The sequence below is a fragment of the Mesoplodon densirostris genome, chromosome 9, assembly GCF_025265405.1.
Source record: "Mesoplodon densirostris isolate mMesDen1 chromosome 9, mMesDen1 primary haplotype, whole genome shotgun sequence".
NCBI lineage: Eukaryota > Metazoa > Chordata > Mammalia > Artiodactyla > Ziphiidae > Mesoplodon > Mesoplodon densirostris.
Window position 1 is genome coordinate 14,961,386 of NC_082669.1, and position 10,674 is coordinate 14,972,059.

At 37.9% G+C, this 10,674-nt stretch overlaps 1 protein-coding gene across 3 annotated transcripts in view; it reads left to right on the forward strand.

The window, feature by feature from the left end:
• Positions 1-10,329, forward strand: part of FAM185A (family with sequence similarity 185 member A) — a 66,226-nt gene extending 55,897 nt beyond the window's left edge. For 2 of the 3 annotated variants that reach the window (XM_060108281.1, XM_060108283.1), the window contains one exon: positions 10,005-10,329. In XM_060108281.1, coding sequence (XP_059964264.1) covers positions 10,005-10,117 — 113 coding nt within the window. In that variant the 3' untranslated portion in view covers positions 10,118-10,329. Of the gene's footprint in view, positions 1-9,062; positions 9,129-10,004 lie in introns of those variants that run through there. The other variant, XM_060108282.1, reaches the window with a different exon arrangement.
• The last annotated feature ends 345 nt before the right edge of the window (positions 10,330-10,674 follow it).

Below are 10,674 nucleotides of genomic sequence, written 5' to 3' on the forward strand. Positions count from 1 at the left end.
GGATTTTTGCATCTATATTCATGGGTGATATTGGTCTGTAATTTTTTTTTTTTTTTAGTATCTTTTTCTGGTTTTGGTATCAGGGTGATGGTGGCCTCATAGAATGAGTTTGGGAGTGTTCCATCCTCTGTAATTTATTGGAAGAGTTTGAAAAGGATAGGTGTTAGCTCTTCTCTAATGTTTGATACAATTCACCTGTGAAGCCATCTGGTCCTGGACTTCTGTTTGTTGGAAGATTATTAATCACAGTTTCAATTTCATTACTTGTGATTGGTCTGTTCATATTTTCTATTTCTTCCTGGTTCAGTCTTGGAAGGTTATACCTTTCTAAGAATTTGTCCATTCCTTCCAGGTTGTCCATTTTATTGGCATAGAGTTGCTTGTAGTAGTCTCTTAGCATGCTTTGTATTTCTGTGGTGTCTGTTGTAACTTTTCCTTTTTCATTTCTAATTTTATTGATTTGAGTCCTCTGTCTTGTGTTCTTGATGAGTATGGCTAATGGTTTATCAATTTTGTTTATCTTCTCAAAAAAACAGCTTTTAGTTTTATTGATGTTCGCTATTGTTTTCTTTGTTTCTATTTTATTTATTTCTGCTCTGATCTTTATCATTTCTTTCCTTCTGCTAACTTTGGGTTTTGTTTGTTCTTCTTTCTCTAGTTCCTTTAGGTGTAAGGTTAAATTGTTTATTTGAGATATTTGTTGTTTCTTGAGGTAGGCTTGTATTGCTATAAACTTCCCTCTTAGAACTGCTTTTGCTGCATCCCATAGGTTTTGGATCGTCATGTTTTCATTGTCATTTGTCTCTAGGTATTTTTTGATTTCTTCTGATTTCTTCTGTGATCTCTTGGTTATTTAGTAATGTATTGTTTAGGCTTCATGTGTTTGTGTTTTTTACATTTTTTTCCCTGTAATTGATCTCTAATCTCATAGGGTTGTTGTCAGAAAAGATGCTTGATAGGATTTCAATTCTGTTAAATTTACTGAGGCTTGATTTGTGACCCAAGTTGTGATCTATCCTGGAGAATGTTCCGTGCGCACTTGAGCAGAAAGTGTAATCTGCTTTTTTTGGATGGAATGTCCTATAAATATCAATTAAATCTATCTGGACTATTGTGTCATTTAAAGCTTGTGTTTCCTTATTAATTTTCTGTTTGGATGATCTGTCCATTGGTGTAAGTGAGGTGTTAAAGTCCCCCACTATTATTGTGTACCATCGATTTCCTCTTTTATAGCTGTTAGCAGTTGCCATATGTATTGAGGTGCTCCTATGTTGGGTGCATATATATTTTTAATTGTTATATCTTCTTCTTGGATTGATCCCTTGATCATTATGTAGTGTCCTTCCTTGTCTCTTGTAACATTCTTTATTTTAAAGTCTATTTTATCCGCCATGAGAATTTCTACTCCAGCTTCCTTTTGATTTACATTTGCATGAAATATTTTTTTCCATCCCCTCACTTTCACTCTGTATGTGTCCCTAGGTCTGAAGTGGGTCTCTTGTAGACAGCATATATATGGGTCTTGTTTTTGTATCCGTTCAGCAAGCCTGTGTCTTTTGTTTGCAGCATTTAATCCATTCACATTTAAGGTACTTATTGATATGTATGTTCCTATTACCATTTTCTTAATTGTTTGGGGTTAGTTTTTGTAGGTCCTTTTCTTCTCTTGTGTTTCCCACTTAGAGAAGTTCCTTTAGCATTTGTTGTGGAGCTGGTTTGGTGGTGCTGAATTCTCTTAGCTTTTGCTTGCCTGTAAAGCTTTGATTTCTCCATCGAATCTGAATGAGATGCTTGCCTGGTAGAGCAATCTCGGTTGTAGTTTCAAGACTTTCATCACTTTAAGTATATCATGCCACGACCTTCTGGCTTTTAGAGTTTCTGCTGAGAAATCAGCTCTTAATGTTATTGGAGTTCCCTTGTATGTTATTTGTCATTATTCCCTTGCTGCTTTCAGTAATTTTTCTTTGTCTTTAATTTTTGCCAGTTCGATTACTATGTGTCTCAGAGTGTTTCTCCTTGGGTTTATCCTGTATGGGAGTCTCTTTGTTTCCTGGACTTGGGTGGCTATTTCCTTTCCCATGTCAGGGAAGTTTTTGACTATAATCTCTTCAAATTTTTCTCAGGTCCTTACTCTCTCTCTTCTTCTGGGACCCCTATAATGTGAATGCTGTTGTGTTTAAGTGGTCTCTTAGGCTGTCTTCATTTCTTTTCATTCTTTTTTCTTTATTCTGTTCCACAGCAGTGAATTCCACCATTCTGTGTTCCAGGTCACTTATCCATTCTTCTGCCTCAGTTATTCTGCTATTGATTCCTTCTGGTGTAGTTTTCATTTCAGTTATTGTATTGTTCACCTCTGTTTGTTTGTTTTTTAATTCTTCTAGGTCTTTGTTAAACATTTCAAGCATCTTCTTGATGTTTACCTCCATTCTTTTTCCGAGGTCCTGGATCATCTTCACTATCATTATTCTGAATTCTTTTTCTGGAAGGTTGCCTATCTCCACTTCATTTAGTTGTTTTTCTGGGGTTTTATCTTGTTCCTTCATCTGGTACATAGCCCTCTGCCTTTTCATCTTGTCTGTCATTCTGTGAACGTGTTTTTTGTTCCACAGGCTGCAGGATTGTAGTTTTTCTTGCTTCTGCTGTCTGCTCTCTGGTGGTTGAGGCTATCTAAGAGGATTGTGCAAGTTTTTTGATGGGAGGGACCGGTCGTGGGTAGTGCTGACTGTTGCTCTGGTGGGCAGAGCTCAGTAAAACTTTAATCTCCTTGTCTGCTGATGGGTGGGGCTGGGTTCCCTCCCTGTTGTTTGTTTGGCCTGAGGCCACCCAACACTGGAGCTTACCTGGGCTCTTTGGTGGGGCGAATGGTGAGCTCTGGGAGGGCTAATGCCAAGGAGTACTTCCCAGAACTTCTGCCGCCAGTGTCCTTGTCCTCACAGTGAGACACAGCCACCCCCTGCCTCTGCAGGAGAGCCTCCAACACTAACAGGTACGTCTGGTTCAGTCTCCCCTGGGGTCACTGCTCCTTCCCCTGGGTCCCAGTGCACACACTACTTTGTGTGTGCCCTCCAAGAGTGGAGTCTCTGTTTACCCCAGTCCTGTCAAACTCCTACAGTCAAATCCTGTTAGCCTTCAAAGTCTGATTCTCTAGGAATTCCCCCTCCTGTTGCCAGACCCGCAGGTTGGGAAGCCTGACGTGTGGCTCAGAACCTTCACTCCAGTGGGTGGACTTCTGTGGTATAAGTGTTCTCCAGTTTGTGAGTCACCCACCCAGCAGTTACAGCATTTGATTTTATTGTGATTGTGCCCCTCCTGCCGTCTCATTGTGGCTTCTCCTTTGTCTTTGGATGTGGGGTGTCTTTTTTGATGAGTTCCAGTGTCTTCCTGTTGATGATTGTTCATCAGTTAGTTGTTCCTGTGTGTTGTATAATTCTTAAAGTGATTTACAAATACGTGCTATTCTGAGGTCAAAAGAAAGCCTGGAACTCTCTTAAGGTAAAACATTAACCTACTAAAGAGTTGTGCACAGTGTGTATTCTTTGGGATGCATTCTCTAATCCTTATGAGATCCTTGATTCTAAGTTTTGTGCTCTACCCATATATGGCAAATTGGATAGGTGGTGAATACCTTAGATAAGATATTTCTGGGAATAAGTTGACTTCTCTGTTAAGTTTTAGACTGGGTTCATCAACTTAGATATGAAACCTCACCATTGTATATCAAGCCATTTTTAAGACCAAAAATGCATGTGGTACAAAGTCTTTTGGTCTTAAAAACACCCCAATTTAGATGATTAGAGATAAAGTATGTTGTCAGCCAAATGATTATTGTTTGTCATTGTCTGCATGGTAGGGAAGGTGGTATTACTGGGTTCACTTCATTTTAGTCATACTGGAAATGTAAAGCATAATAAAAATAAGTTCATTTGGTATTAAAATAAACTACCAAGTCAGAAGAGAGTTCTTGGCTTGTTTGTAGGCTGGAGACTTACACATTTAATGGTATTGTGATTTATAATGGAAAACAGGTTCATTTGTTGGAAAAGATGTTGAAATGGGACCAAGCCCATTGGATGCTGCTTTTAAGAGCTAGAGACAGTATTTTCTCTCCAAACGGCGAAAAAATCTAGTCTTTTGATATGACTCATAGAAATAACTTTTTTTTAAGAACACACTTAAGTTTTGGTTTTCTCCAAGTTTATAGCATATGGATTTGTCAGTCATGTAGATGTGCTTCTGGATGACACGGAAGAAATTTGGTAACAGAATGAAGAATGCTGTAGGTTTATGGCTGTCTGCTCAAAAATACTTTGACAGGGAGTTAATGTAGGAACTGCCTTCAGATCGTTTGTGCTTTTATGGTGTTTTTATTTCTCCATTTTGTCAAAGTGTAAGATCCTGGGAGAGTGTAATAGGTAGACATCAGCTTTGTTTGTTAAGGTTTCCAAAAAAAAAAGGAAGATCAGGTTTTGTTCCCATTCACCTGTAAACTTTATCTGTTAAGGACAGGTTGTAAATGTTAGACTTTGCAGGCTACATATGGTTTCTGTTGTTTATTCTCTTTTGTTTTGTTTTTTATAACCCTTTAAAAGTGTAGAAGTTGGGCTTCCCTGGTGGTGCAGTGGTTGAGAGTCTGCCTGCTGATGCAGGGGACATGGGTCTGTGCCCCGGTCCGGGAAGATCCCACATGCCGCGGAGCGGCTAGGCCCGTGAGCCATGGCCGCTGAGCCTGCGCGTCCGGAGCCTGTGCTCCACAACAGGAGAGGCCCGCGTACCGCAAAAAAAAAAAAAAAAAGTGTAGCAGTCATTCTTAGCTCTTAGGCCATAAAACCAGGCGTCAGGCCAGATTTGGCCTGGGGGCCATAGTTTGCTTACCGCTAGACTAGAGATCAAAGTACAGGCCCCACCCAGTCTTAGAGCATGTGAATTCTGTTTGTAATGCCTGGGTTTTTTTGGGTTTTTTTTTAGTTTTTGTTTTCATGTTTATTTTGGTCATATACCAAACACTGAAGCACAGCCAAATCTTACCCTGAGGAAACTCTTCCCAGTAATGAAGAAAAAAAGATTTGTGCACCTAAAAGTATAATCATGTAAAATTTAAGAAACAGTACAGCCATAGAAGATATAAGATGCCAAGTAAAAACACAAAAACCTGTTCAACATCACTAGCCATTGGTATGGTACAAATTAGAACCAGAATGAGATACTACTACATACCTATTAGAATGGCTAAAATAAGTAATACTGATAATATCAAATGCTGGCCAGGATGTGGAGGGATTGGATCTCTCCTGCATTGGTATTGGGCATGGAAAATAATATAGCCACTCCTGAATTCAGCCTGGCATTTGGTTAAAAAGAAAGTACCATATGACCCAACAATTACATTCCTGGGCATTTATCTTGGAGAAATGAAACTTAATGTTTACATAAAAACCTCTACATAAGTATTCATAGCTTTATTTATAATAGCCAAAAAATGGAAATGACTAAAATATACTTCTACCAGTAAATGGTCACACAAACTGTGGTATGTCCATACAGTGGAGTAGTATTCAACAGTGAAAAAGAACAGTCTGTTAATACACACAACTTGGATAGAAGTTAAGGGTATTATGCTGAGTGAAAATAGCCAGTCTCAAAATACTGCATACTGTATGATTACATTTATCTAACACTCTTGAAGTGACATTATTATGGATATGAAGAACAGACAAGTTGTTGCAAAAAGTTAAGAAAGGAGAGGGAAGATAAAACTATAAAGAGATATCACATAGAACTTTCTTTGTGATGATAAAACAATTCTGTATCTTGATTTTAATGATGGTTATGTGACTCTATACATGTGATAAAATCTCATAAAAGTATACACAAAAACGTGTAAAAGAGTGAGTGCATGTAAAAAATGGTGAAGTCTGAGTAAGCTCTGTAGTCTAATTAATTGTATGCCAAACAATTACCTATTTTTGATAATGCACGATGGTTATTATAAGATGTCAACATTGGAGAAACTGGGTAATGGGTGCACAGGACCTCTTTGTACTATTTTTACAGCTTCTTTTGAGTCTTTAATTATTTCCCAACAAGAAATTACAGAGAGCATGATGTAGGGAGGGGAAAAAAGATGGGAAGAGGGAGAAAGAGAGAAAGATTGAAACAGTGAGGGCTTCTAGGCTAGAAGTAGAATAAAAAGGACTGACTTACCCTCTACTTAAACCAAGAACAAAAAGTTTTTTTAAATAGACAAAATACATGAAAAAACAGTTTCTAAGATACTGTACATCAGGCAATAAAAGAAAGTGATCACTAAGAGCTGGGAAACAAGCAAAATGAGTCCCTGCTTACTCCCTCGAGAGAGTCTGCAGGCTGTAGTACATGGAGGAGGGACTAATGTAGAGCCCAGCAGACTCCTTGAATTGAGGAAACCATAAGGAGAGTCCACAGAGATTGACAGCTAGAGTTTATAAAGTACCAGAAGGAATAGAACCTAATGCTCACACAAGTCCAGGAAAAATGCCTATCCCACCTGCCAGACTGGAAAATACCATAACTCATGGAGCATTGGGTAGAACACTTAGTAGTTGGAAACAGCCCTAGACTGCTCATTCCTCCAGAACTGCCTAACAAATCATAAAAGCAAGAGATGAAAAGTTGAAATTGTTTCCAAGTACTTTAACTGCATACCGGAACAAAGCTTGAGATTTATAGAAATACAGAAATGCCTGGCACCCAACAAAATAAAATTCACCATGTCTGGCATCCAGTCAAAGGTTATCAGACATGCAAAGAGGCAAGAAATCATGACCCAAAATGAAGTGAATATCAATTGAAAGCTATACAGAAAAGACACAGATGTTATAATTAGCAGAGAAGAAAAATAAAATAGTTATTATAACTGAATTCCACATGTTGGAATAAAGTAAGACATGGAAGATATAAAAAAACCAAAATTGAATTTCTAGAAATGAAAACTACAATATCTGAGACGAAAAATACAGTGGATGGGATTAGACATAAAAGGATATTTCTTGGGCAAGACTGATTAATTGCATACTTGCTCAAAACTTAGTGTACTATTGACTTTTTCATTATTCCAAATAATTGAGAGAAAATATAATGATGGGCAGCATTATAACTAGCTCAAAAATATTTGCTTGTAAAAATTTGTTGTTAAGATGTCCTGGGTAGCACTTTTGTCAAGGGAAGAACAGATGAAAAATGTTGACAACATTAAAGTATTTGGTTTTATGGGATTGTGTGTGGTGTTAGAGCTTTTGTTTGTGAAAAACGTGCATTAAAAATAAGATTTCAGGGTAGTTATTTAAATGCTTTTTCAAAAGTGTATAATTTATTTTCCTAGCCAGCTGGTAAGCTTTTTGAGGGCATTACCATGTCTTTTTACATGTTTTGACCTCCCTAAAGTACTTAGCATGGTGTTTCCCATAGTGGGTGGTCAGTAGTGTTTATAATGTAAAAGAGGGAATCCTCCAACTGTGATGCACTGAAATTTAACCTGTTCCTAATAAGGCAGCACCAGAATTATCCCTCAGAATGTAAGTAAACAAAGTCTGTTAAAAGGTTTGGAGTGGGGAGTGGTGGGGTAGGGGACAGAAAGAAGCTCACCTTAGCCAAGAGGCTTAAGCCTATTTTTAAACAAGGAACAGAAATTCTGCCGATTACTCCTTAGAGCCCTATCTTTGTCTGTGACTAGTGCTGATTAGATCAGGTGCATTTTGGGTTAAATAATGAGTAATGCTTATCAACCAGGTATTTGGAAATCAATCAGTCAGTCAAACTTTTGGATATTTATATACTTGAGTAGATTTGGACATGGCAGATTTTGAGAGCAAATGCTAGAGTTTAAAAACATGTCCTGAAAAGAAACTTTTCTCTCACTTAAAGGAAGCCAAGCCACATGGGGATAGGTTAGTCATTTCCCATTTCTTGGTCAAAAAAAATTGTCTGATTTTCATTGGTAAAGGGGATTAAATAAGGAACAAGGTTTCTGCAGCCCCAAGTTCCAATCTCTGTTGCAAGATTTTTGTAGGAAGGAATTTATAAACTTTACAAATAAGAATTAGAATCTCCACAGATTCAACCCAAAGTACAGAGCTTTCAGTAAATTTCTTATTCGCAAGATAAAGCTATTTTCCAGCAACTTAAATGGAACTTTACAAACTGTCTTGCTTGTGAGTATTGTCCCTAAGCTAAAATCACTTGTGTGTTGATTTTGTTAGTAACAATATTACTGTGCATGGTCTGTTCTGCTGCAGAAGGAAATGGGTATATTTGGCTTCTCTTTCCATAAGCAAGAAACTCATGATTGAGGAGGTAAAAGATCTTAGATATTTGGGAAACCCTTACTATTGTTGATGCTTTACTATTGATATTAAAATGTGTAAAAAAAATAATAGAACAACCAATATTCAGGATTACCAGTTCTTTCCTCTACGTTTATTTGAATTACTAGAAAAAGAAATTCTGTACTATACAAAAACTATTGGGTGTAGATACCTTGAAATCCTGACCTGCTAAATGTGGTAAGGCACAAAAAGATGAACAGATTAAAATTGATAAAGTTGAACCCCTTAATGATGAAGATTAGGGGGAAAAGAGAAGTTTCTAATACAGGGATTTACTAGTTGGAATGAGAGAGATTTTAAGCAGTTTAATGAGAAGTGGGGTTGTGATGATACTGAAAATATAGCAAGAGAAGTGGAAGGAAAAAAAACTATAGAGGAAATCATTGAATACGCTGCTGTCTTTTGGGAAAGATCCAGTGAAGATGTAGATAGACAAGATTGTGGCTCAGATTAAGGGGGAGAGACAAGAATTCACAGGAGAATTTGTATCACACAAAAGCACTTGACACAAAGATTGAATGGTACAAAGCACCTTTTCAGCAGCTGGGAACATCATATGATACTAACAAAGAAGAAAACTGTCCTAGAGAAGAGAGTTGTTTCCTGATTTGTGTGCTTGGATTCAACAAAGAAAATGTATATGATGAATTGAGCCAGTGTATTCATAACATTCATCAGTTCAGATTTGACTGGTCTCTTAAGTTCAGAATTGCAATGGAGCTCCAGAGGAGGTGTAGCATCGTAACTACCTTGATTGAAAGAAAAAACAGAACTAGAAGACTAGAGATGGGAAACAAACCAGGTGAGCTCCATGATTGCCATAGCCTATTACCTTGAGTGTGTTTCCAGGCTTCAGGGCAGGGATGGGTAACATAGGCAGAGCCCAACAGACTCACCAAGTGGAGGAGACCAGGGCTGCTAGAGTTAACAAGAGAAAGTTCCAGAGCAAACGGAGGTACACAGGGTGCCCATGACAGTTCAGCAAAGTATAGATCAGCATCTATGTGAGGAAACCACCTGATACATGCTACAATATGAATGAACCTCATAATAATTATGCTGAAATAACCTAGATATTTTTAAAAAGACTACGTATTGTATATTTTGTATGACTCCATTTATTAAAATCTTAGAAAATGCAACTAATCCAAAGTGACACAAAGTAGATTAGTAATTATCAAGGGATTGGTTGGGGGGGGGGTAGAGGTGACAGGCAGGGTGGGGCATGAGGGAAAGATTACAGAGGGGCACAAGGAAACTTTTAGGAGTGATGGATATGTTCATTATCTTGATTGAGGAGATGGTTTTGCAGACTTTTACATATGTAAAAACTTATTACGTACTTTAAATACATGTATTATTTTGTCAATTGTACTTAAATAAAGCTCTTTATAAAACCTGCATCCAAAAAAGATACAAACAAAAAACAGAGTAGTTTCCCTTTCAGAGTTGTTCTGAGGAAAAGAAAGGAGAGAACAAGCCCAAGTAACCTATTTGTAACTCTCTTCCAACTCAGGTTGTCTTTACTAAGATTTTTGCAGTTCAAAAGTGTTTTTCAGTTTTAGAGATATAGTGTTAGGATCTGTGTAGTCAAATATTGCTCTTGTCAATAAGGATATAACTTTATGCAATTTTGTATTTCAGGGCTCCTGAATCAAGCAAGCAAACATGAAAAATGGATTAAGGCTGATGCTCCAAAAGGCACTGTAAGCTTTAGAAGCCAAAGCTGGTTTCAGTCCCTGAAACTGCAGGACTGAGAATGGTTTGAGTTATGTTTCTAAATTTTAACAACGATTAGTAGATCTGTGACTACAAAAACTCAAATACCACTGTTCATATAAATGTTGAAAACAATAAATTGGGATGTCTTGGGGCAGCCTTTTCAAAATTTGTACTTAGCTATTAGTTTTCTTCTGTAACAAATTACCACAAACTTTTTGACTTAAAATAATACCTGTTTGCCCTGGGATCTCCTGGACCCTGACTCCACCCAGCAGTAACCCAGCACTAGCCCCAGGGCCTCCTAGGGTTCTGCCGTCAACCATCAACCAGTGGCCAGCAGCATCTGCACAAGGCAGGACCTGGCAACCAAGCAGACCAGGGGCCAACCTAGCCTATCAGACCACCTACATAGTCACCCTGCCAAAACAGAAAGACCCACACATCCCTTATAGGAGGAACCCCTAGCACATATAACTGTTGATGAGAGGAGAGTGCACTGCTGGAACACAAAAGGTCACTTCTTCAAGGTTGGGAAACGTAACCAACCTACCAGGTACATAAAAATAAACACAACTAGTTAGGCAAAATGAGG